General features: G+C 35.0%; 3 protein-coding genes across 4 annotated transcripts; 1 reads left to right on the top strand and 2 right to left on the bottom strand.

Annotated features, from left to right (window-relative positions):
• Nucleotides 1–5,261: 5,261 nt before the first annotated feature.
• LOC7461977 (probable pectinesterase 68) lies at nt 5,262–8,252 on the top strand. Its single transcript, XM_002303319.4, has 5 exons — nt 5,262–5,730; nt 5,878–6,067; nt 6,489–6,695; nt 7,496–7,734; nt 7,832–8,252. The coding sequence occupies exons 1-5, from the start codon at nt 5,420–5,422 to the stop codon at nt 7,986–7,988; spliced, it is 1,104 nt and encodes a 367-aa protein (XP_002303355.2). The 5' UTR covers nt 5,262–5,419; the 3' UTR covers nt 7,989–8,252.
• Nucleotides 8,253–8,805: 553 nt separating this feature from the next.
• Nucleotides 8,806–12,766, bottom strand: LOC7461978 (peroxisome biogenesis protein 19-2). Its single transcript, XM_002304240.4, has 5 exons — nt 12,404–12,766; nt 12,273–12,321; nt 11,882–12,185; nt 9,619–9,935; nt 8,806–9,158 (listed from the first exon to the last, which is right to left on the bottom strand). The coding sequence occupies exons 1-5, from the start codon at nt 12,441–12,443 to the stop codon at nt 9,113–9,115; spliced, it is 756 nt and encodes a 251-aa protein (XP_002304276.1). The 5' UTR covers nt 12,444–12,766; the 3' UTR covers nt 8,806–9,112.
• Nucleotides 12,767–16,722: 3,956 nt separating this feature from the next.
• On the bottom strand, nt 16,723–25,384 carry LOC7471626 (protein transport protein SEC16B homolog). Of its 2 annotated transcripts, none has more exons than XM_024596360.2 (14): nt 25,226–25,384; nt 23,249–25,063; nt 22,717–23,040; nt 21,622–21,750; nt 21,417–21,539; nt 21,118–21,288; nt 20,507–20,632; nt 20,288–20,422; nt 19,851–19,978; nt 19,666–19,774; nt 19,250–19,561; nt 19,005–19,154; nt 18,607–18,905; nt 16,723–17,707 (listed from the first exon to the last, which is right to left on the bottom strand). In XM_024596360.2, exons 2-14 carry the CDS (start codon nt 24,938–24,940, stop codon nt 17,188–17,190), a joined length of 4,218 nt encoding a protein of 1,405 aa, XP_024452128.1. In that variant the 5' UTR covers nt 24,941–25,063; nt 25,226–25,384; the 3' UTR covers nt 16,723–17,187. The 2 variants fall into 2 exon arrangements, with proteins under 2 accessions (XP_024452128.1, XP_052307508.1); XM_052451548.1 differs by having other exon boundaries at nt 23,249–25,053; nt 25,226–25,361.
• Between the last annotated feature and the right edge of the window lie 1,188 nt (nt 25,385–26,572).

Below are 26,572 nucleotides of genomic sequence, written 5' to 3' on the forward strand. Positions count from 1 at the left end.
CAATTTGAATGTTTTTTTTATGTTAAGTGTTTTTTTTTAGTTCAGTCCACAACATAGTTGAGAAGTAAACCAGTAACACTAAAGAGGTTGTTTGGTATTTCAACAGGCCACTGCAAGACATAACTAATAGCATAACCAATAAAATCTTAATTAAAGTTATGGTAGATATTTTTTATTTATCATGAGGTTTAAAAACTTATATATTCATGACTTCTTTTATGTACTAAGTTCAACTCATAGAGATTCTGATTTTTTTACCCACTAAAGATAAAAATAAAAAAGAAGAGAGAGAATCTATTTAGGCCTCAACCTAAACAAACAGGCTGGTTGTCCATTCAATATGATATGTTTGTTTAGAATAACCTTGTCTTTTAGGCTCTCAACAAAAAATCATATTTGGGCCTCATCTTAATAACCTTGAGATCAAATCCTAATCCCATGCAAATTCCTAGGAAGCCAAGCTATTGACACACACAATAATGTAGTGTTACAACCTCTAAGATTTTAGTGTGACACTTAGTTTTCTCTCTGATAACTACCAACAATGACAAGTACGATGCACACTTGGTCAAAACAATACCAACCTTTCATGTTAATCACTTGCGAAAGCCAAACTTTCCTACCAATTGCACCATTAGATGCAACACCTAATAACTTATTTTATAGGTTACTAGCGAGGAAAAGTAATTGTTATCCATGATTACTCCCACTGCAATTCCACGATACACAAGGTAATTTCATGTAAAGATAATTTTATGTAACTGAGATGTATAAATGTCTTAGGTTACCAAATAATTATAGAGAACTCAAGATCACATAACAACGCAATACACCATAATCATAATATATACTCCACTACACCTTTTCATTCTATACTCATTGTAATAAATTACCCATCTACATACATTATTCCTCTCATATATACAATATTACCCTCATATATACATTATTTCTCTTATAAAATTTAATAATTTAAGCATAATAGGATCTCCTATCCTAATAGAGGACTTATTTTTGCAAAAAAAAAAAAAAACATGAAATGGCCAAGCCCACACACCTTAGTCTAAGGCACATAGGCAGAAAGACCCATATATAACATGAAGTTTTTATGACTTTATTAGTGGCGTCAATGCGGGGATCCAAAAAACACTAGTTCATTTCCATTTCACACCTCATCTAAAAGCTCTTTCCATGGTTGACAACTTAAAAACGCTAGGTCAAGAAAGAGTAATCAGTCTCCACACCATATATGCTCCAGCTCCTCCAAATCTCTAACAAATTATTCATTCATTGAAAGTGCTTAATGATGTTGTTTTAGCTATATGGAAATAATATCATAGTTTTTCACTCCCTTAACAGGAAACACAACACCTAGCTCTATTACATGCCCTACTAATTGCACAACGACAACTCTAGTTTTGTAAAGGAATAGAGCAAAATAATATGCAAGAAAATAAGCATGAGAACACTTGTACTCTAAAACACACACACAAATACATATATGTATTAACATATATTTTTTTCAAATCTAATTTAAATCCAAACAAAAACAATTTTTTGAATCCCATAAATATTTAGATTTTTTTTAAAAAAATTAGCACAACAAATTAAAAATATGTGTGAATTTACACAGTTGAAAAAAGAATTGGAAAAATAACATAATCTGTACAAGTCGCGATTGAAAAACACGATATTTATAGTTTGTCGCTATTCAGAATAGAAACACCCATAAAACATATTAAATAGACAAGAGAGAGGAGAGAGAAGAGGAAAGAAAAAAGAGAGGAAAAGACTCTAAAAATATATCAAAGCTCAGACTATGACATCATTGGTACATTTAAGTGGCAACTATAGCACACTTAAATTATTGTTAGTGATTTTTTTATGTCAATAAATTCATTTATGAGATATCGTAATTGAAACTTCAGAATATCTCCATACTTTTTTCTTCCTCTATTCTCTTCTAGAGACCACGAGTTGACATGCCCGCGTGCTGCCGCGGGCTTATAAAACAAATGCACTTGATAGTATTAAAATTGTGAACCAACACTAGATAAGTAATAGAAACTAAAGGTATGATGGAACAAATATTTCATGATGGAAAAAAAAGTTGTGTTGGTGATAAAAAACTTAGAGATTAAACAAAATGATTTGTAGCAATCTACAGTGTTTTGTGAGGAAAGATACAGTGCTTTCGCCACATGATTTAGCTTTTCTGTTAATAAAAAGCAAAAAAAATTACAAAGCTAAATTCTCTACCAACTTAATATTAAAAAAAAACCAACAAAGATAATTTTGGAAGGAAAAAAACCCATGAGGAAAAACATTGTAGCAATTGACAATATTTTGTGAGGAAAACTATAGTGCTTTCCCCAATAAAATAAAATAAAAACCATTTAGAGAAATATTGTAGCAATCCACAGTGTTTTGTGAGAAAAACTACAATGTTTTCCTCATATGATTTAGCTTTATTGTAATTATAATTTTTAACCAACTCAGTATTCAAAAAAAAATCGACAAAGATAATTTTGGAAAAAATCATAAAAAAATCATATGGGAAAACACTGCAACAATTCACAGTGTTTTAAATAAAAAAAAGGGAAAACAAATCATGTTGGAAACACTGTAGCAATGCATAGTGTTTTGTGATGAAAGCTACAGTGCTTCCCCACATGATTTAGCCTTATTTGTAACGACTTGTAATTGTAATTCTCAAACAACTCAATATTAAAAAAATAAATTTGACAAAGATAATTTGGAAAAAATTATAAGAAAAAAAAAACCTTGCGGAGACACTGTAGCAATCTACAATGTTTTGTGAGGAAAGCTACAGTGCTTTCCCCACATGATTAAGCTTTATTACAAAGTTAAATTCTAACCAACTCAATATTAAAAAAAATAAAATCGACGAAGATAATTTTGGAAAAAAATATTACAAAAAAAAAACACAAAAGAAACTGGAAAAAAACCATGTGAGGAAAAACTTGTATTTACTTGTAATTGCAATTCTTAACTAGCTTAATATTTAAAAAATAAAATTGACAAAGATAATTTTAGGAAAAAACATAACAAAAACATAAAAAAACCATGTGGGAAAAAACACTGTAGCAACCCACAGTAATTTTCGAGGAAAGTTACAGTGCTTTCCTCACATATTGTAACTGTAATTTTTAACCAGCTCAATATTAAAAAATAAAATAATTTCAGAGAAAATCATAAAAAAACCTTGCGGAGAAACACTGTAGCAATCAACAATATTTTAAAGAAAAAAAATTACAAAACTAAATTCTCAACCAGTTCAATATTAAAAAAAATTGACAAATATAATTTTAAAAAATAAAAAAATAAAATAGAAAAACTATGTGGGAAAACACCACAGCAATTCACAGTATTTTAAAGAAAAAAATTACAAAGTGAAATTTTTAACCAGGTCAATATTTAAAAAGTAAAATCAACAAAAATAACTTTGAAAAAAAAAAGAAAAAATAGGAAAGGTGAAAAAAAAAGTAAAAAAAAAAAGATTACTATTATAATATACAGTACATTTAGATTTCCCTGTATAATTTAGATGTATGTATAATTTAATTTTCTTTTAATAGCAATAAGCTGTAAATATCACGTTTTGTATCATGTAAAAACTGTTGTATTCTTGTTTGAGCTTTGAACCGTATCAATCTTCCCTCAAGTCTCGACCACAAGTCTCCTGAAGGGTAATTAAAACAGACAAAGAGAGTCAGACCTGCGTTGTCTGCCATCAAACAGTCCCTATCCATGCCAAGAACGCTACCCCACCGAACAAAAACCCAAAACAGTAAGAAAGCATCTTATGGGGGTCCAAACGTATACTCAAATCCAATCATCATCGGCGACTTTTGGCTGCTTGGTTTTTTTTTTTTTGCCCCACAAAAGGCGATCCGTGTATGAGTTTGGATAGTTTTTGTCCGATGCCCCAATTGAAGGAGACGCGAGACTCCGTGGCGAGTCCCAACGTTCGAAAAAAATGGCTTTTCAAAACAAGTGGGCCCCATTACAATATTCGATGGGGACCAGGGCAAGAATATACAGGTGAGGAGGTAGGGATACATCAATACAAAATACTATTTAGCCATGCCTCGACCATAATTGTGGTAAGGTGACCGTTTCAGGCTTTCAGCTAACTAGTGGGTGCCCTCTACTACTACTGATCACAAGATAACATTGAATACATGCAATCCATTTCAATTTTTCTGCCGTTAATTAAGCCATAAGGGTGTGTTTGTTTATGTAACTAAATTTGAGTTTTGTGTATGGGATGCACAAAAAAAACTAGAAAAAAAAACTAGCTTTTATAGTTAAATTTCATATATAATTAGATTCTACGTAACCTCAACCTTAATTTCAATTATAAAAACAAATATATTTTAAATTATCGTGACTAGTGTGAAAAACTCATCTTAAAAAAACATCTCATTTGTTCAGCTAAAATTATTAAAACATTTCCCGTTTCAACATTTTTTTTCTTGAATTTTTTATCTAATTAATATTTATATCTCATATATATCATGTTTATTAATTGGTTTTTTTTTAAAAAGGTTAATATTCCTCGTATAGTCTCATGGATGAGTTCTACATTGATTGTAATGTTTTTCTTTTCTTTTCAAACAAGCCCTTGAAGAAAGATAAATCTTAGTGATCATGCATGATGAAATGAATGTTTTTAAGAGTAAGGGATCGAAATCATTATCAGTGACTTGCATTCCCTTGATGGATCTCTAAAAACAATTAGCAGAAAAATAAACCCTTCTCCGGGTCTTTTTTCTAATTTTGTATCATGATTTTATCGGGTCTATTGTTACTCGTTTAATTAGGCTGTGCAACCCAAATTAATTTCACAAAAAAGAAGAGGAAAAACAGAATATTTGGCATGCATCTAACTAATCATCATCGAGATTACAATACCGGGACGTATTAATTAATAATTAGGTCAGCAATGAGTTTTTCCATTTGTCCCAATAATTCAAGAGCTAGAGCTGCCCAAATAACTGAATGACAAAAAATGGGGATCAGGAAGACGATAGCCAGCTGAGGGTCGTAGTATCCCAGGTCCAGTAGCTAGCTAGGGTATCTGACTAAAGTAGAACACAGCCAAGGATATACTGCTTTACAGCCGTAGGTATGTTGTCCCCTAAAAGCGAGGGAACATGAAAAATGACCGTTGCAACGTTATTAGCAAGATGTTCAAGAAAATATAAAATTCCTAGAAATTAAATTAACCTTGCTATAAATTAACCGTGTATATAAACATTCCTCTGAAGCTCTTCAATTCAAGGATCTCTATCAAGTCCAAGAAATTCACTCAACAAGACAGTCTTGATCATATCTATATCCCTCTTCTCTGCATTACTATCATTTTATTCTCTGACCATTTAAGGCTTCTTTAATGGCTTCTCTTGGTTATAGTTTCCTGTTCTTCTATTCTTACTTCATTCTTACTTTGTTTTTATTGCATGCACCATTGTTAGTTACAAGCTCTACTTACAGGTACAAGGTCGAGTCATCTTCAATCAATCGGACTGCCCCTACCAACTCTACCAAGCACCATCACAAGTGGGTTGGACCAGTGGGTTACCGAGTGATCACCGTGGATGTTAACGGGGCCGGCGAGTTCTTATCGGTCCAAGCTGCTGTTGATGCTGTCCCGGAGAACAATGGGGAGAATGTGATGATACTAATTAGCGCCGGATATTACATGTATATATTCTGGTTTTAGTCACAAATTAAGACCTATATATTTAGCTAGGGTTGTTGGCGACAGACTTTTTTTTTTTTTAAAAAAAAAATTATTTGCACCGCCCCTTATTATCACTGTTACTCAAGATTTCTGTCGTGGTGGTGCAGTGAAAAGGTAACAGTGCCAGCGAGCAAACCGTACATAACGTTTCAAGGAGAAGGAAGAGACGTGACAATCATCGAATGGCATGATAGAGCAAGCGATCGTGGTGCCAATGGCCAGCAGCTGCGTACATACAGGACTGCTTCTGTTTCTGTTTTTGCTAATTATTTCTCAGCTAGAAACATAAGCTTCAAGGTATACACAACAAAAGCTAATTAATGACTCCTCGAAACCGTCTCTTAAATCTCTTCTCAGCCTAGATATGCATGTGGTCCAAGCTGCATGCAACCTTTGCTCTTTCTTGAGAATCTCAACTCTCTAAATGGAAAATAAATTATTATCAACAAAATGAATTCAAAGTTACAGTCCATGAGATGGTGAATCTCAAGCTGGTTACAATACATTTTCTACATCCAATAGTAAATAATTTCAGGACTGTTTGGTATCCTCCACATATTTTCATTTTGTATGTTCTTTTGGGGTTTTGATTTCTAGTTCGAACACCCCTTTTAGTACTTAGCTTAAACACAAATTATAATGCATTTGCTTAAATACAACTGTGTGTCAGATAGCTCAAACTTATGCATAATTGAATACATGGTCACCTTGTATATAGAACACAGCACCAGCACCAATGCCAGGAATGAAGGGATGGCAAGCTGCGGCATTTCGCATATCTGGAGATAAGGCTTACTTCGCAGGCTGTGGATTCTACGGTGCCCAAGATACTCTATGCGACGATGCAGGGAGGCATTACTTCAAGGAGTGCTACATTGAGGGCTCTATAGATTTTATTTTTGGGAATGGCCGCTCCATGTACAAAGTAAGATACTTGCACTTGTCATTCCTCCATTCTGGCCTCTAATTACTGGACAATAATTAGCTTTTTTGCTTTATTTCAAGCTTTCAATAAAATTAAACAACCAGTATGATTAGATTTTTAAGGAAAGAACATGACAGGCAGAGCTGGCATTGACTAAAGCGCCCGCCCTTAGACGAGGAGAAGGAAATAAAAAATAAAATGACTTTTTATTTATTGATATAATTGGGTTTTTAAATAAATAACTATATGAAATGTTTAAATCTATTTCGTTAAAATAAAGAGTAATTTTTATATTTTTTTTAAATCATAAAATAAAAGACTAATTTTTTATAATTTATATGTATTAATCCATGGTTAAACCAAGCAACGTTCTCCCTCATCAACGTTTTAGGTTTTTATAATTTTTTTTCCTCAGAAAACACTTCAAGATGCTATTTTAAATACAGTCAAACCACCTTTACATTCAAGTGTTAAATTTGATGTGAGAACCTATTCTTTTCTCTTAGACGGTAGATCGTGAGCGGAATTATTGTTCGTGATTGTGGGTAACTGTTCTTTAGGTTCTATAAAGTGCCTACCAATTATATAAAGAATTTGGTCGGATTCAAAGATGGTAAGGATTTTCTTTGAAGCCACATGTAAGCCCTAATTATGAAAGAATATAGTCACATTTCTCCTATAAAGTAAAAGGGGGATTTCACGTTTGAATCTTTCCTCCAAAACTATGAAAGAAAAATGCAATATTATGCTTTTTTATCTAAAAAAAACTTACTGTCAGGAAGAACTGTTGGTTGGTGCAGGACTGTGAGCTACACTCAATAGCCACCAGATTTGGATCGATTGCAGCCCAAGATAGAAACTCTCCCGACGAGAAAACAGGCTTTGCTTTCCTTAACTGCAGGGTAACAGGCACCGGACCACTGTATGTGGGTCGAGCCATGGGCCAGTACTCAAGGATAGTCTATTCCTACACATATTTTGACAACGTTGTGGCTCACGGTGGCTGGGATGATTGGGACCATGCCAGCAACAAGAATAAGTATATCTCACACCTCTAATTAAACCTTTTCTTTAAATTCAGTGACGGGTTAACTCAGAAATCTGATGATCAACGTATCTCTTGGGTTTCATAACAGGACAGTGTTCTTCGGAGTGTATAAATGCTGGGGGCCAGGAGCTGCAGCAGTACAGGGTGTTTCATGGGCAAGAGAGCTAGACTATGAATCCGCCCACAAGTTCCTTGCTAAGAGTTTTGTCAACGGAAGGCATTGGATAGCCCCTTCTGATGCTTAGCCATGGCATTGCTACAGAGATTCTCTTTCGTGCTGCCTTTAACCCATTCTTTTTGTAAACAGCAAACATTCTTCTCTTTGATTTCTTGCCCTTACAAAATCCATTCATTTGTAATAAAAGAAAAAAAACATGCATGCATAGATACATACATACATACATTCAAATTCTAGTTAAAACCTCGCACAATTATTCCTTTGCTTACTTGTAAAATTCCGACTCTTATTCTTTGATTTGTCAAGTAAAATGTTGGAAGTTGTGTTCGAAGGCTGGATTAAGTAAATGCTTTTCATTTCTTGTTTGTATCCGAACCAATGTTAGTGGTATGGAGGGAGGCATTTTCCCTGTCAAACTCATTTGAGTTGCCAAAACAAAGACCCTGACAAATTCAAACGCGCAGAGAGAGTGGTACTAAAACCTCTCGTCTCCCCAACCCTCCCCCTGGTGAAGATAACATGTATATTTTTACGCTTATATAGCAACAACACAGAGATCTTCTGTATTGGCCATCCTTTATTATTCAAACACCAGAAAGGAATCCAAATCCAAAACCTTATATGCTCCAATCCATTTGCATTGACATAGGAAAGACCGAAATAGATGTTTTACTCCAACATTCATATTCAAATCATCCAAATTGACCAAACTGTTTGTCAATCAGTCCTCATTTTTCTCTCCCCAAACCCCAACAGGAAACAAAAGCATTCTAGTAAGGGGTTTTTTATAAAGACAGGATGAAATGAAACATGTTTCAATGGCAGTGCCTTCCTATGCGTAGTCTTAGAACTAGAGTTTGAAAAGGGCAAGTGATACCTCAAGATCATTTCCAAATGGTTCACCAATCACATTTATTGTTGTTTATACACAAGGTTACTTCAAAGAATGGCCAAGCAATTTACTGTTGAAATTGCTTTTCTCCACAAATTTATGTTCGAGGAAACCCTCAAATCAGATACAACTTACAAGTTTAACAAGAATCAAACGCCCTAGTAATTGAACACTTTTAATTGTTAAAATACATACAATTTAAGCAAGCTAGTTTTATTTTGCAGATATATATCATGAGGAATGCCTATCTGATAGAGGAAAACTGCAAGCGGATGGGAAACAAGACGAGAGAAATGGCTTCACATTATGCAACAATTCCCCTGGGACTCGAGCATTTCTGGAGATCTGCAACAGAGAGACATCAGTCAGCTATCTGATATAAAGATCAAGACAACAATTGCCAACAGCCATTATTTCCTTTCCTAAAGAATATGGTCATTCGTTACTACGTTTACTTCTTCTAATAGCAATTGTAGTCGAATTCTCAAGAGCAATAAAACTTTCAGATAGGCCATAAAAGTGGGGATCACATCTCTGTTGGCCATCTGACCGGTTATTCTATTTTCTAAGATTTGAGTCAAATAATATTCCAGTGAAAATCAAGGGCTCTCGCTTCTTCTCCTTCTAATGCCTTTAAAAAATAAAAATAAAAACACAAGACTGAACCTAAAATCCTGTTCTAACCCCAACCTTTGGCACCCAAACCCAATCCGTTCCAGAGATGTTTCAAAGACAAAAGGCAAGTGATGGCTCAAGTAGAGATACATTTATCCATGAATGCCAAAAGTTGAGATACAGAACTTACAGTTGACCAAGATTAGCAAAATCAATATCGGGAGCAAGCTCTTGGACAATATCATTCGGTGGTTGGCCACATTCTTGCATTTTCTGCATGAGATCAAATATCTTGGTATGGTTATTAGGATCATTTTCATAAACATCATTAAGATCTTTTATGAGTTCATATTGATGAGAGTAACGCTCATGGTCTTCTTTGGACAGACTGGCTTTGTGTTCCTCCAACCACTTTGGATATCTTTCTCCAATTTCCTTCATGGGTTCATGAAGAATCTCCTTGGATAGAAGTTGTTGCATCATGGTCTCCACGATTGATTCCATGTCCTGGAGAAGAAAATTAAAGCAAAAATAAAAATAAAAATACAAGATATTATAGAACTTGAAAACCTCCAAAAATAAGTACACGCACTATCTACAGAAGAGGAAGCAAGTTAGCATAAAATACAAGTAAAGCATTGCAGTTTCAAATGCTCTCTAGTATAAATCCACAATTTTTGTCAAGGAGGAGGAGACAAGGAACAATAAGAATTAAGGAGACTGAAGGTCAGTGGATGCCCAGAGAAAGAAAAGAAAACTATGAAGAAGAGCCAACTGAAGCTTGCAGTGCCAAATTAATTTCCACTTGCATTTTAAACCATGTAAACCAATAGTGCTTGCCTAATCTCCTCCTCGGAGAAACATGTCAAAGTGACACAGTCACTCCAAAAAGTAAACCTATCATGGTTTCCAAACAAATGGCATCTCAAAGTAGTCTTAGCAACTCATGCAGGCCATTAATGTATGCTCATGCTACTGACGCATAATACTTGATGCAGGCATGCAGCAAACATGACATTGAATTCCAGTTCTGCGATGACCCTAGTCAACATGAAATGAAAATGCCCTCGAGAATTTGGTCTGCAATATGATAAAGGCAGGGGTAGGAATGAAAGCTGAATTTGATAATCAAGCTCCATACTTGAATAATATTTGGCTTGTGTCTAATAGTGATAACAGCTCAACTTTACCTTTAGACACTTCAGTAACTTATCTTTTTATCACATAATCAATTTCAAATCATTGATTGAGGCAATTAGCCCTTTATTACACAAAGCTCAGCCAGCCCTGTGCTCAACTGCACCACATTCAATATGCAACACAGAAGGGGCTCGTGATCAATTCAAAATCATGTGTTGAGCACATCACAGGTAAAAGAGTTTTATTCACTTGTTTATTCATATGTATAAAATAAAAGTAAATATTCCAGGAGAAGATATCGATAAGCATAGCAAAATAATACTGCAATAAGATATTTGCAAAATACAAATAACATAGTCCAAACTTGAATATCACACTACATGTAGCAAATCAGATCTATGCATGCATTCCTAGGACTATTTAGATGTTTTTCATGACAAAATCAAGCTATATAAGAAATAGGTACATGTTCAGACACTTTCACCAAAAGGAGGCCATATGATGCATATTTTGGAAAGCTTCCGGAGAAAGCGCTCAAGGGTAATGGTGCAAGTCAGTGTAATTACTTTGTGTCACATGAATGCCTAGTGATCCTTGACAAATTCTGAATCTACAGAACTTGTACATCCTCTTTGTTTGTCACTTTTCGCTAAGGTCAACAATAACATTTATAGGCTCAGCCAAAAGGGCGTCACCTACATGTGCAATGACAAAGCATAGCTACATCAAACTCCCTGCAAGCAAATTACCACAAGCTTCTGATGAAACATAGTCTAACTACTTCAGTAGAACATGGTTTTCCATCAACATACACTTAACAAATACTGAATCAAGCAAGGCAGTGCATCTCAGTGATGATCAGCCATCTTCAAATATATCAAACCACAACCTAATCAACCTAGCTATTTTAGAAAGAAGGATAGCGGAAAACATTGGCATCTAAATTTCTTAAGAACTCTTGACCATGAATGAGTCTTACAATATAATAATTGTTAAGCAGAACATCAGATTGTAAACCCCGTGACCCAGAACTTAAGACAGAATGCACTAAATCAATACCCAATTACCAAACACAATCTCATCTGATATTCAAAACCACAAATTTCCAACCCAAAACTCAAAAGTGATCCAAAAGCTATCCTCCTGATGGGAAAATAAGCTCATGGAATACAAATCATAAAAAATCCTGCCTCATTTTTTAACTACCCTAAATGTCAACAATAACTCGTAAACCACAGAAGAAACACAATTGAAAGCAAACAAACCAGTTCACGAAACAAAGAGAGAAGGAATAAGAAAGCAAAATGACATGCCTGAGAACCAGCTAGCTCCTCAAACTGCTTAACCCAATCATCCATAAACGCATCTTGGCTAGAATCATCAGGTTTAGAGGCAGCAGTGACAGACTCCAATCCTTTAACAGCCTCCCTGGTCTGTTCTCTAAGCTTATCAAGAGCCTCCTCAACATGGGATTCTTTAGAAACCTTTTGCTTGCCTTTTTTCTTGCTTTTTAAGTCAGGCAATCCCATTCCCAACCCTTGAACCCCAGTTGGCAATGAAGGAAGACAAGTCTGTTTCTCCTTCTGATTGCTGTTCTCTCCATTACCATCTCCACTCCTATAAATCAAGCCATAGCTCAAGAATCACTATTATCTATTCTAAAAAAAAAAGACGTAAAGAAAAAAAAAAGAATTGTCAAAAGACCTTTGAGAAGCAGGAGCAAGATTGAGATTCTGGAAATCATCAAGAGCACCTGTAAAAGAGATTGAAATATAAATATTATTATAACATTCTCTATATATAAAATCAAAACATGGGTTTTACAGAGAGATTACTGTCAAGCAGTTGTTCTAAGTCATCGTGTTGGTCCGCCATGATTGAACTAATAATCTCTAACTCTCAGTGTCTGTTAGCTGAGACACTAAAACTTTTATTTGTCTGTTGAGTGAATTGTGCTTTCGAGTTGAAAGAGAGGGAATCTACTGATTGAAAGAGATGGTAAAGGGATTTTCTTTCTCTTCTCTCTATGTTGAAGAAGAGAAAATAGGGTGACGTTTTTCTCCTGTTTGAAGGTAAGGGAGGGGAAAGGCGGTGGAAGCGACCAATTCACTCACCAGATCCTTCCTTGAGAAGAGTCTTTTAACTCTCTTTTTCCCCTTCTTGTGAGTGGTGACAGCAGAGAAGAGTCCATTTGCTGTGGGATACTTTTTACTGATATTTCTTTTGCCTTTTTATCTTTTGCTAAGTTTAATAATTAAGACTGTTTGTTTTTTAGGAGAAAAGGTGTTTTTGATCTAATTAAATTTTTATTTTATTTTTTAAAATATTTTGATATATTAAAGTTAAAAATAAAATTTTAAAAAAATATAAAAAAAATATTTTAATATATTTTTAAATAAAAAATATTTTAAAAAACAATAACTACTGCAAACATATTTTTTTCATTTAATTTTGCATCTCCTTGAATATTTGCGGTAAAAAATTACTTATTATTTTTTATAATAAAAAAAATAATATTAAAAGAGGCATAAATATACCTTTATTTTCATGTAATAATTATATAAAAAATAACAAGCGTGAGAATTGATCATTAATTTAAACGGAAAATGAAATTTTATATATTTTGATAAATCATTTAACATTAATTATCAAATTGCACAAGTTTTACAAGATATAAATTTAAAAAAATGAAAATGTTAAGGTACATGTTACCAGAATGTATAATTTTATATATTTTTCAAATTCGTAAAATTAGTCTGATTTGATCGAATTTGACTGATTTTATTAGTTTTCGAGTTTGAATCTGATTTGACACGTTAGATACATTTTGACTAGTAAAATTGTAAGATTTTAAAAATCAGCTTGCTTTTTTGACAACATTGATTTATAGTAATATAGTAATATGATATATCAAAAGAAAAAAAAATCATATTTCTATTTGATTAGATGTGAAAATTATAATTATAGATCTGACTTGATTTTGTTAAATTAAGAATAATTGACAAAAAAATCAAAATTTACCGGAACAAAAAATAATCTAAAATCAGGTTGAGTCAATTCAACCATCAAGTAATTTACAAAATAATTATAATGATATGTCATTAAAAACATTTATATAAAGAAAAATATAATAGATGAAAGAAGATAATTTGTCTCTTAAAAAATTTGAAAGAGAAAAGAAATAAGAAACCATGAATGAAGTTCTTTTTTACCTTATTTGTAGAAGGAAATAAAGGAATGTAAATAAATATTACTTTTTTTCATTAGGTAATATTTTTCTTATAATTAATAAGAAATTAAATTCAAATCAAAAGTCAGATTCAAAATTTAATTATTTGAATTAGGTGCTCACGGAGACTAAGTTTAATTTGTTCAATTTTTTTAGTTGTTTTGAACCAAACACAAAATCAAACACTAACCAACCCTTTCTAACCAAATTCAATTTAACTATACAATTTTTATAATGGTTCGGCAATAATCATCCACTCCATTTTACAAATAGTAAGCTTAGACTTCTGCTACCACTCAACCATCTTCTTCAAAGGTAAGAAGCCTCACCTTTTACAATAAATTTTTTTTCAGCACTCAAGATTCAAATATTTACTCACAAGTTTTATCCAAAGCTCTCGCCAAATCCAAGTGATTTGAGATGGGTGTAAGAACATTTGTTCAACAATATCTGCAGAGAGAGAGTGAACAGAAAAACACCATTTTATTTTAGCTCTTTTGTTAATAAGATTATGATTGCATTAGCTGGCAATGAAGTGGGAGTTATCCTTCGATGGTATCCAGGAGCCAAGAACTTGTCGTTTAAAGTGAAATAGAAAGACAAATCTGAAGTGGACAACAAAAGTCATCAAGTATACCTGGATGAGAGAAATTATGCATAGCTAATTGTCATGTGTCTAGTTGCCAAATACACAGCTTGTTTTGGAGTAGATTCTAAATTTAAACATGGGTGTAAGAACAAATGTAGGACCTTCTCTTTCAAACAAAATCCAATAGAAATAATATTCACAGTAAGAACAGCTCTAACTAGTTTAGATGTGAAAGTAGAGAGGTTTTGGATCCAAGGATATATCAAGTAACAAGATTTTCTCACAAGAATTAAATTAGTTTCTAAAAAGACTTGATTTTCAATTAACATTCTAAACAGCTCTTATTTATTTATGTAAATGTATTGGATAATTACTAGATTGGTGGCCTGAGTTATGTCACGCCATGAGCCGGACAAACTGTTTTTCAAAGCGAAAAATTGTGTAGGCGACGACGACAACATGTATAAAGAAGCAAAAGAAATCCAAGAGTCAGGTTTTTGATTTTATTGGGTTTGATAATCTCGGTAATTTAATATAATGATAAAAAATAGGTAATAATAACATATAAATTGAAAAAAAAATGATTCAAGTCAACCTAAGCTAACTTGTGAAACTCATGACCTATCACATGAGATCGAGATAACCTCATAGAATGATGGAATCATAAAAAATAATTGTAAGAAAGGATATGGAAAAAAAAGACGTAAGCCAACTCAAGTTAATCTTTCAAACCCGTGACTTGGATCCTGAGGCCAAAATCATCCAATTGAAGGCAAACTCGAAAAAATCATGAAGTCAAATTTTGAATCAACAAAATCTTGATCAATAAAATATTGAGGGATAAATTTGAAAAATAAATTTCCAATAAAGAAGGATTAAAAACAAAACAAAAGGCAATTAAAAGAATAAGGACTAAATTTAACATAAAATAAAATATTGAGGGATGCAATTGAAAAAATAATTCAATGAAGAGAATGATATAAAATATTGAAGGATGCAATTAGAAAGATAATTCAATTAAAAGAATGATTAAAAAAAATTGTAATTAAAAGAATATGGATCAAATCTGAAAAGTAAAAAAATCAATTGAGGGTTAAATTGAAAGAAAATTTCAATTCCATAGATTATTTAAAATAAAACAAATAGTAATTAAAAAATATATATTAAATCTGAAAGAAAAACAAATCAAGGTCTACTTTGGAAATGTACCGGAAAAGACGCTGAAATCAAGGAGGAGAGAGGAAAGAAGAAAAAAAAAAACATTTGCTAATGCAAAACTCGATATCTTTTAGCCACGTGCGCCGCCCAGGAATGAAGGATATGCCGTGAGGATTAAAACGTAATTATAAAAGTCGGAGTTCAGCCACAGGACAACGTCATACGCACCGCCTTCCCACATACATCCGCCTAATTTGCACGGGCAGCCTATCTTTTAACATCAAATAATATTTTACCATGCTTGATCAAACATAAGGAAAAGATCTAAAAAACCATTTGACCTAAGTTAAAGATAATTTAAATTCAATGGCAATGCAGTCATTTTAATATGTTTTTAAAATGAAAAACTCGAAAAAATCCCTGCCTTCCGGTGCAGTGGTTTTTGCTTCAAAGAGTATATTAGTCATGTTAATGTGCAAAAAAAATTAACAAAAAAACAACTATACCCTCATTGTCAAAGCCAATTGTGTTTTGTTGGCAAGGACAAAAGTGTAATTTTACTAATCTAATTCAGAGTGTCAATGAATCTAGAGTTATAGTAAAAATGCTATAGTAAAACCACTGTCCATTTTAGTTTTTTTTTAATTTAATTATTTTTATTTGATAAAAAAAAACTCTAAATAATTAAAGTCAACCATCAACCATCAAAAGGTATGATTAGTATATTTTAACCCTAAGTTTGGTCAACCCAATCCAACCTCCAACCCATTTCAACCCACATCTATCCAAATTAGATTATATATTAATCCAAACATGAATTAGTCCAATTTAACCTCCAACTTGATCTAATTAAATGTTTATAAATGATGCAATTATTTTTATTTTTATTATTAGTATTACTACTACATGACAGATGGGTGAAAAGTAATGCTAAATATCAAGGAAAAAAGAATATCAACAAAAAAGAAAAAATTGAACATTAGATTAGCATACTTGAATCCCATGTTAGAATTAGAATCATGATCAAATGAATCGAAATCTATGATTGTCACTGCAAGGATGACGACATCAGTGGTCAAACAGGCGTGTATTGAATAGACACCATATGAGCCAAAAGAAGCCCTCCATGTTTCATTATACCAATAATTAAGCTTCAAAAGGCATATATGGGAATGCAATTGAACAATCAAAACGTTTTATTTTTCTTTTTTCAGAGAAAATGAGTACACCATGTTCCCCTTGAAATGACCTCTGGGGACTTTCTACTATCTACTTCCATGGACATTTCCTCTGCCCAACAAATGAACAAATGAACTAGCTGTACAATTGTGCCATTGCAGGCTCTCTTTGATTTATGTTTAAGAAACCAGCTCCTCAAACTTCAGATGGTAGCAACTCCTGTGATATTCAAACAAAATCTAGGCTTAAGATTATAGTAATACATTAGCCATCTGCATTTGAACATAAATTTAAGAGGGGCATGGATTGTGTAAGGTTTGATAGAAAACATGTTCTGCTTCTCCATGACCCCATTCTGATGCAGCACCACCAAACATCTTCCAAGACGTGCTGGATGGTTCCCATCCGAGTATTGCATCGACCACAAGGAACAAAACTTGGTATGCACATCTCCAGTACTCAAATCAAAGCTCCACCTCATGAAGGTCATCACCAAAACTGCCACTACTTGACATTCGAGTCATGGAATGGTTGCTAGGCATAAATGACGAAGGGGACATGCTCAACATCTCCCCTTGCGATTTGGATTCTACCGCCTTGGGAGGACTAAATGAATCACTGAAGCTCCCACTCCAAGATGCTGTTCGTCGCGAGTGGGATGAAACAGGGCCATTGCCATTTATCATAGCCCCCTTCCTTGTAATGTTATCCACGCTTGAAAATCTTTGCATAGTTAGTGCTGAAGATGTTGAAGGATGTGAAGGGCCATTCTTGTTCATATTAGATGTTGAAGGGTTTTCAGTAGTTGCACTGTCTTCTTGTATGTTTTCTGCTATAGCTTCCATAGAATATTCATGTGGTGGTGCAGGTGTGGGAACAAAAAACTTTGCATTTGCAGCAACAGCAGGTTTCACAGATGGAACAGACGGGGACTGGAACAGATTTGCTGGGCTTCCACCCCCTTGGTTAAAGGTGTCAACATACCTGTCAAACACCCATGAAAATTATATTGAGAATAGTTTGTATTCATTAAATAACTAAGAATAGAGAAATCAAGCATAAGTCTTTAACCCAGATGAATAAATCTTCTTCTAAACTCATTATCAAATCAGCCACACATTTCAACTGGATAACAAGATAAATTAGGATTTAGGAACTCGATATATACTCAAGTTCCAACATATGTGAAAGCTGGGCTCAAACTTTTAAAAAGTGAGCTAGTGATGCAATTTCAAACCAAGTTTTTACTATATAAGTTGAAAATATAACCTCTCATTCAGTTGAATTTCCAAAAAATAAAAGCCCAGTAGTTCTGCAAAGTTTTCTTATCAACAAAATTTACCAATGATTGAGCATGGACTTGCAACTTGATCACTGATGTCCAAACTAGGTGCCCGGAGTTCCAAAAGATGGAGAGTTATCAGATGTGTTTGGTGAGCAGATAGGACTGGACAAGACTGTTCCATAGGTGCGGACAGAAATTTGGTTATGGGACGGTACAAAACCTACCCATGTGGACACTCAACACCAATACAAGTTAAGTTGTCATGTCATGTCCTGTCCAGCCCAATCCAATTCCACGTACCAAACACTGCTCCATTATGACATGAAACAGAAAAGGTTGATCGTGATGGATGATGTACTGATTTAAACCCCATGAGACAGTTCAATTTGCAGAATTAGTCATATTTCTGGCCATTCCAAACCTACATGATAGAACCTTCATGTGTTTTTCCCTTATTCCCTCTCCCCCATATACCAATAGATTCCTAGTGAAATAAAACAAACTTTTATGTCCATTATCATCAATTCTTTTTTGACAAGTATTCTTACTTTCATGATATTCATTTTGCAGAGAAGAAAACAAAAGGCTTCTAAGTTACCTTGCTCGTACACCCATGCGCCCGCAAGCTGAGAATTGATTTGAACCGATTGGAATAGGTGGAATCCCTGAGGTACGGTCCATTGGAGTGGGACTCTTAAACGGTGGGCTCCCATCGGTTGAAGATACATCACTCTTCAATGAGGATTTCAAGTTGTAGTCAGACCCTCCATTCTGGAAGCCTAGAGTTGTTGGAGGGGGAGCCAAGGCTGGTTCTTCAGCTGGGGGTTCAGCACCTTCCTCCACCCATCTCTTGAGCTTTTCATCGTAATAAAATTTGTTCTTTTCACCTAATTTAGCCTTAAGACACAACACAAATGATAATTAACACGAGTTCCAAGAAATTATCGATAGTTTCTCCCTGAAAAAGTATACAGAAATCACATAACATCAATCTACCTGTTTATCTGACCGAGGTCTTAAGACCAGCCCCACAGTCTTCTGCAAAAGTTGTGAACCAAAACCAAAACGACCAAACCGAGATGACACCACTGGGCCTGATGCCTTGCTTTGTGCGCTGGATGAAGTTTCTTCTGTTGATGAATCAACCTGGTCCTCCCACAAGGCAGTAAGAAGATGCGATATAATTAACATGAACATCAAGCAGTTAAGGATAGTGTTTCAACTTGCAGATGATAACAAACCTGTCTTGGACTTCTACCAAAGTCTGGCTCTGAAACACTTCTGTTATGCATTGTCATTCTATTTCCATCAGCTGCCCATTCACTTATGGGCTCCATCGAAGCAGAAGGCATTAGTGATGACATGGCCATTGTTGACTGACTGCCTGAGACTCTGGGAGCCACCTGTTGGTGATGGCTATCTTGCACACTTCCTTGTGATGCTGATGGTACCGGTGGTGGTAGGCCCCCGACAACACGATGTGCAGTGCTATCAAAAAAGTTGAGCAACTTGCCAACTAACTTTGCAGGAGCCAAATTTGTGGTGTATCCACCCTGAAAATAGAGTATTTCATTATAGTCAGAAAACATAAGGAAAAAAAAATAAAGAATGAAAGAAAGAATAAGAAAGAAGTAAGGAGTTCATGCTAAATCATTGCCTGCTGATGGGCTCTACATCTTTCCTCAAGGGACAGTACTAATTGTTTCCATGTTTCTACTTCCGGAGCTCGACCGGTTTTTAGGGATTTTAAAACAGCCTGACAATACCTGAATAAACTCACCAGATTAAGGCAAATGAAAGACAATTACATAAAGAACTACTTAAAAATTCCCATCCACTTACTTGAGTGAATCAGAGACTTTGCCCACTTCAGCCAGCATGTATGCATATATGAGCTTATATGGCTGGAATGGCAGCAGGATAAACTGGGAGTTACCAAGCACCTTTGAGTATTCATACAACTCAGTTCTCTGACAATACACCCCATTAAAAAAATCAAATAAGATTCCATTGAAAGACAGTCTGAGTGTGGAATCATATTAGAGAGAAAGGTCAAGTTTGAAATCAAAAGAAACACTTCAAAATTTCACCATTCTCAACTTTGTTCATAAGATTGTATTGTGATCAATGATTTGTATAATTAACCAAACAACCTATCTACCCAACCTAGAGGTCCAGAACAAATTGTTCATTTGTATTAGAAGCAACCATCGCATGATAACATACCACAAATAAATCATAAGTAAAATGTGCAAGAGTCAAACAGAATTACTGAGCACCTGAATAGCCTCTGGACTAGCATATGTTCGAGGATGCTTCCAGTGATCTGCTCCAATTAGGCATAGCCTTGCAGTGTCTGAATACGACTCAAAGTTTGCTTCCGCTACTAAATAGCAGATGTGTGCAGCAGTAATCTGAGCAACCACTCTCATGTAAGTTTCAGGATACAGGGTTTTCAAATGAAACCACCAAACAAAGGACCAAAGAAAAAAAGATACCTCACTTCTATCCTTCCATAGGCAATCTCCAAGATGTATGAGCACAAGTTCATCATCTTTTGTTCTGTTTGCAGTTATTACAGCCAAATTCTCTTCCCAATCATCAAGCATTCCATTTGTCCCAAGCTGTAGTTGACAGCAAAACATAGAGAAACAAAATTATACACCAATAAAAACTGGTAAGAAATTTTAATTTTTGAAAGAACAAAAAAGGAGACTATCGATGCAAAGGTAGATTACCAGAACAAAAATTTAAAATTTGAAAAGAAGGCAATGAAACGACAGATATATCAAAGTCTATAAGCATTCAGTATCCTAATAAACAGGATTGGGGAGAAAGCTTAGTTATTCTATAGCTTGAGATCTAGCAATATGGCCATTACGTGGAAACAACACAGATGGCATAGCAGGTTAGTAGTCTAGTCAACATAATCCAAAATACAATTCTTTTTTCTTTGGCTTCAATCTCAAAAAATTCTCCATCAACACAAAGAATTCTCTCTCAAGTTCTTGATCCCATAAATATGTGTTTTTTAACAAAAAGAATCAACATATCACAGGCATTCAGCCCTTGACATGGTAGGATGACAATTCATGCATCAATATCTCACCTGTACAGGTTGTTGAGGTGTACTAAAATCACCATGAAGGCCACCATGTCCAGTAGCATTTGTGGAAAATACCTCAGCTGGTTGCCCTGCTATTAGCAAGCATAATGTCCGCAAAGGAGATCCAGCAACCAGCTGGCGAAGTGCCATTAGCTTGACAGTATCGACATAGTACTGTATCACCCCAGCCACAAAAAAGCACAAACAGAAAGAGTGAGAGTCGGGTAAATATCTGACAATCTTCCTTGCAAGTGAAATTATCTGAAAAAAATCAAAGATGTCAGAGTGACAGACAAAAATACCTGATCACCCAGCTGTGATGCAAGAACAAGTGCAGGTCCCCACAACTGGCCTTCTTGTGCACATTGTAGGGCCTCTTTTTTTCTACCAGAAACCAGAAGATGTTGTACCTCAGAAGCAGTTGCCTAGAACATACATCAGAATCTTTAAGAAGATTGATAAGTGTCCATACAGTAGCAAGAATTAACAAAGTAGTATATGAGATACCCTAATTTGTCCTTCAGACGGCACATTCTGCAAGCAGTGGTCAAGGGCACCAAACTCACTGAATTGGGTGCCATTCCTCTTGACAGATCCAAAAAGTTCTGCAACTGCTGATTCTGGAGCATCGCTCTCCTACAAAAATACAAATGATATTAAAAATGCCAGGCCAGGTTAGTCATTTCTAAATGTGGCTCTTCAGAAATGATTGCAATGGTAAAATTATGAACTCAATTTAGCATAATATGCATAAAGTGTAAGGTGATGATGTGAAACTCAATGATGTAAAATCAAATAGCAAGAAAGGAAATATTAGGAACTACATCATGAAACGAAAAATAAACCCACAACACACTTGTTGCAGTATTAATTAAATGAAGTAGATTATAGCGATACTCCATGCAGGTTGCCTAAATGCTTCAGGTAGCCCATGTGCTTTCATAAGTGGGCTGGATCACCAACTCTTTTCTAGTTTAGAGATTAGACACCCCATGCAGCATGCCCTTTCACTCATGTCCAGCCAACTCTCTTTCAAGCAAGCAATGCCAATTAACTCCAAATGGGCTTGAAACAGTTTTCCCTTTTGAGACATTACATAGTTTAGAAAAACATCACACAAGATGAGGAAGAAAAATGGGGTTCTAAGTGGAGAGAATTTTTATTTCCAGCTCTTTGGTTGGGGAAAGGGAAAGGGAGAGGCATTTCATAGCCTTATACTTCTAAAGACTGACCTGACCTATCAAACTAAAGATATATTGCAACATGTTTTTTTCCTTGCTAACTCATTGCAAAGCAAACAACAAAGGTATACGAGTACTTACACCAAATTACAAAACAGAGGCATGCAACTTTCTTCATTAGAGGGATTAGAATTAGCTATTATAAACCTGAATGGGTGACAGAGCATAAATTGGCAATGGTCACATGAAAAGAATTTTTTAACATGAGATGCAAAATACAGCAATGTCTATTTCCTATTTCAGAATGACTTCCCTGAATGCAAAAAAAACTGGGGCAAGAAGAGTGGAAATTTAGATGGTTAACAGATAAAGTGCGATTTAAATATGACATGAATTATTGAAATAGAAATTTGTATTTTACCTTTAATAAATTGTCAGTTCCAAAAGATGATCGAAGTTTTCCATAATGTTGACAAGCTAATTTAAGCAAAGAAAGAAGCAACCTCAATGCTTTGCCTTTTTTATGATTCACATCAGGCAATTCACAGTGTGCAATCCTCTCATCAATCCACTTATTCAACTCTTTATTTCCAACATTGCCACCCACCAACGGACCTGGAAAGGACTGTTGGCAGAGAGCATCAAAATAACAGCTAGTGCTCCCTCCAACACTCGAAGAATTATCACTACTTCCTGACAAAACCTCCACCAAGTTCATTACAGAGATTGAGCCTCCTACACGATCCTTTACATGAAATAAACACACATTATCAGCCCACAAGCAATACAAGAATTCAACAAAATTAAAGAAAAAGAAATGAATTTCTTTTAATTTGTGAGAAAACTGACACAAATTACTAAGACTTTTGCTACCAGATTGATTGGTTAACACTCATAATATGATGCAAAAAATAAGGAAAAGAGCTACAAAAGAGATTATTTCAGAGCCTCACCTGGTTGCCAAAGTATGTGTTCCTGAGAGAACTGCCATCTTTCATTACTATGAGCTTCCCACCAAATCCAAAAGTAACCAATGCATGTGGAGGACGGCCAGCAGAGGATCTCCCTGTGTTGGGAGCATAAGAAAACTGCTGGTTACTCTGAAATGATTGATGGGTGACACTTACTTGTTCCTGACTGCAACTGTAATCATTTGAAAAGTTTGCTTGTTCATTCTGCTTTACAGTTCCCTGATTATACTGCTGACTGAAGCTCCCACCAGGTACAAAATTTTGCAACCCAACAAGCTCATTAGCCTCAGCATTACTTTGACTTGCTTTGTCATATGATGGAACCGTCCCCAGAGAATTGATAGCTTTCTGCTGATCCACGTGGTTGTTCATGGAAAAGTTTGAACCATATGATTTATGTAATTGCAGGTTTCCACCAAAATTCGAAACAGCATCTATCTTAGCAGTAGTCTGAGGTTGCCACATATTCAAATTCTGCTGATTGTTACCATAAGACTCATCCCAGCTGCCATGTTGGCCTTGGCTATTATAGCCTTGTGAACCGTACTTGCCAGCTTGCCCATACTCAGCATATGTGCTACTACTATTTTGCGAATAAGGATCACTAAATGCAAATCCATTTTGATTCTGCTGACCGTTAGTTTGAACAGTTGTTGATTTTGCTGATGATGTGGAACTTTCCAGAGAGCGCCATTCCCCTACCATTGTGTCGTAATACCAACCAGGATATTGTGGGTCAAAAACCATGTGTTCAGGGTAACCATTATTATTCCCTTGGGAAACCTGATTCCAGCTAGACACACTCTCGGTTGTACTAGTCTCAGCCACAGTTCCCACCACAGACTGTGAAGTCTGCTGCAAATAATTAACCTCTGTTTTCCCATCAGAGGCAGAAGCTGAAGCCCATTCACCCCCCAAAGCACCATCAACAATTCCTTGCACGCTTGCCGTAGCATCAAAAGCATCCACTTGATACCATTGCCCAGTGTTTGCGTCATACTTCCATCCAGGGTACATGTTTTCCCAATGCTGACTGCTATTCAAGTCCTGCTCATTCACATTCTCCACCGATCCTGCATAAACGTGTGCACCATCTTGATATTTCTGGTAACAGACCGAATTATCCAATCCTCCACCATCTGTGTTCTCTAAATTACCAACACTTTCAACTGTTTTCACAGGAAAATCCTCTGAAATGCCTCCAAAATCATTAAAGAAATCAGAGGATGAACCAAACCCATTCTCTGCAGAATCTGCATAAAATGAACCCCAGCCCACTTCCTTAGCCCCTGATTTCATGGATTCACTACTTTGACTAACTATAGCCTCAGGCACAACCGCAGATCCAATCCCATCATTATTAGACTCAACCAACCCATCAGACAAGCCCAGCGGATTCACCGACTCCAACGCATTACTCTCTTCCGCCTTCACATCATCCAATCCTGCAGCATCATCGCCCGAATTGATTTCACCCTTCCCTTCGAATCCACCTTTTGCATCCTCAATACTGAGATTGGCAAAGGCTTTCGCCTCATCGGAATCGCTTCCCTCAGTGAACTTAGGGGCTGAATCCGAATTAGTGGGTCTAAAATCATCATCATCAACTAAATTATCAAAAAAATCCTCATCCGTCTGATCCTCCATCACATTAAATGGAGGATTCGTAGCCATCTAAAAAACCGATGATCTAACCCTAACGATCTACAAAAAATTTCCAGACCAATTTAAACCTCCAGTTTTCCCTAAATGAGCTGTGATGCAATGAAAACCTCGAGATCCAAAAACTAAAACGATCTAAAAGGAAAAAAAACAGAGAGATCCAGAAGTTAGGAGATCTCTCTGTAATTAGAGAGGCATAACTTAAGATCAAATGATAATAATAAAAAAATCAGGAATTTGGGGACTGAATTGAACGCATCGGATTAGGAGAAAGGAAAGGGATAGAAGTTAACTTACAGATCGAATTAGGGATTTGAAGAGAGAATCGAGAGCCAGAAAGGGAAAGCACTCGATGTGGCACCAACTACCCAGCAAGAGGAGCTTCGTTTTTGTTTTGTTTTTCTTTTCTTTTCCTTTTCCTTTTTATTTTAATTCGTTATTATTTACGTTTTTCTTTTTTTTATTTGCAAAAATAAAGAAAAAGAACAAAAATTAGCGTAGGTGGGGTCGTGGTGCTTTAATTTTACCGCGTGTATGTGTGTGTGCGCTATTTTGAATCCCTTACGAACTAATGACCTATGGATGGAAACAAATAGCACGTTCCTGAAGGGTGTGTTTGCATGTAAGACAGCGATTTTTATTTTTAAAATTTTTAAAAAATATATTAAAAAATATTTTTTTATTTATAATATTTAAAACATAAAAAAAATTAAAATTCAGAAAACACGGTTTGAAACTTCAAAACAGCCTCTAAAATAGATTGGAATGCTTGTATGTCTAATCTACGTAAAGTAAATGCTATATTCAGCAATATATATGGGTGTGTGCTTTTTAGTTGAATGCTAGTTAATTAATTAAAATTAAGAATAAGAATAAAAGGGATGGTGAATTTATTATTCATCTAAACACATTGCATTGTTAACGGAAATAATAGATTTACCATCTTATCCTTAAAAAAAATAGAGTGTATGCTCATGCATTGGGTAGAGTCGTCTTTATAATGAAACTATTTTAGCATTTTGAAATTGATTAGAGACAAGGTAAAAAATTTCATTATTTTTTGCATAGTTAAATTACATTGGTGCTCTTAGAATAGAGAATATGTTTACTTTCCATATAGGGGTATTTGTATCCTTTTGTTTTATTATATACAGTGAAATTATCAAATTACTCTTGCAATTTGAAAAAAAAATAACTAACAACAAGGGCTTCTTTTCTTAAGCCCAGAGCCAAAGGGTATTTTGGTTATTTCATAACTGGTCTTTTTATTGTTTTTTGAGTAGGGCAGGGCAGTTTGGTCTTTTAAAAAATGAAAAAAAATAGAACAATCATTGGCACATATTAAGCATGCGTCAGCCACTCCGTCATCTTCAGATGACACATACAGCTTGTTCCAACAACCAAAAAAGTCATTTCATATTGGCTTTAGCTTCGTCTTTATGTCTTCTCTATAAATATGTGGTACGTGCATGAATAAAAACTTTAGTTTGTCACCGGCGGTCATTTTTTTTTTCTTTTTTCTTTCCTCTCTCTTACTCAACGTTTGCGCCCTGCCACTTGATTTATCAAGTAAGCCTCTAAACTTCTATATCTTTTATATTAAGTCCTTGTTTAATTGGTTATAATTTTTTTTGAAATAATTCC

This window comes from Populus trichocarpa, chromosome 3 (genome assembly GCF_000002775.5).
Source record: "Populus trichocarpa isolate Nisqually-1 chromosome 3, P.trichocarpa_v4.1, whole genome shotgun sequence".
Classification (NCBI taxonomy): domain Eukaryota; kingdom Viridiplantae; phylum Streptophyta; class Magnoliopsida; order Malpighiales; family Salicaceae; genus Populus; species Populus trichocarpa.

Excerpts from the sequence above, each read along its gene's own strand:
- LOC7461977 (XM_002303319.4), top strand. The coding sequence starts at position 5,420 with ATGGCTTCTCTTGGTTATAGTTTCCTGTTCTTCTATTCTTACTTCATT. Across the intron at positions 6,068-6,488 it reads CTAGAAACATAAGCTTCAAG|AACACAGCACCAGCACCAAT; the intron begins GTATACACAACA and ends CCTTGTATATAG. Across the intron at positions 7,735-7,831 it reads CATGCCAGCAACAAGAATAA|GACAGTGTTCTTCGGAGTGT; the intron begins GTATATCTCACA and ends GTTTCATAACAG.
- LOC7471626 (XM_024596360.2), bottom strand. The coding sequence starts at position 24,940 with ATGGCTACGAATCCTCCATTTAATGTGATGGAGGATCAGACGGATGAG. Across the intron at positions 21,751-22,716 it reads GAACTGACAATTTATTAAAG|GAGAGCGATGCTCCAGAATC; the intron begins GTAAAATACAAA and ends GTATTTTTGTAG. Across the intron at positions 21,540-21,621 it reads CGTCTGAAGGACAAATTAGG|GCAACTGCTTCTGAGGTACA; the intron begins GTATCTCATATA and ends TGTATGTTCTAG.
- LOC7461978 (XM_002304240.4), bottom strand. The coding sequence starts at position 12,443 with ATGGCGGACCAACACGATGACTTAGAACAACTGCTTGACA. Across the intron at positions 12,322-12,403 it reads CTTAGAACAACTGCTTGACA|GTGCTCTTGATGATTTCCAG; the intron begins GTAATCTCTCTG and ends TCTCTTTTACAG. Across the intron at positions 9,936-11,881 it reads AGGAGCTAGCTGGTTCTCAG|GACATGGAATCAATCGTGGA; the intron begins GCATGTCATTTT and ends TTTCTTCTCCAG.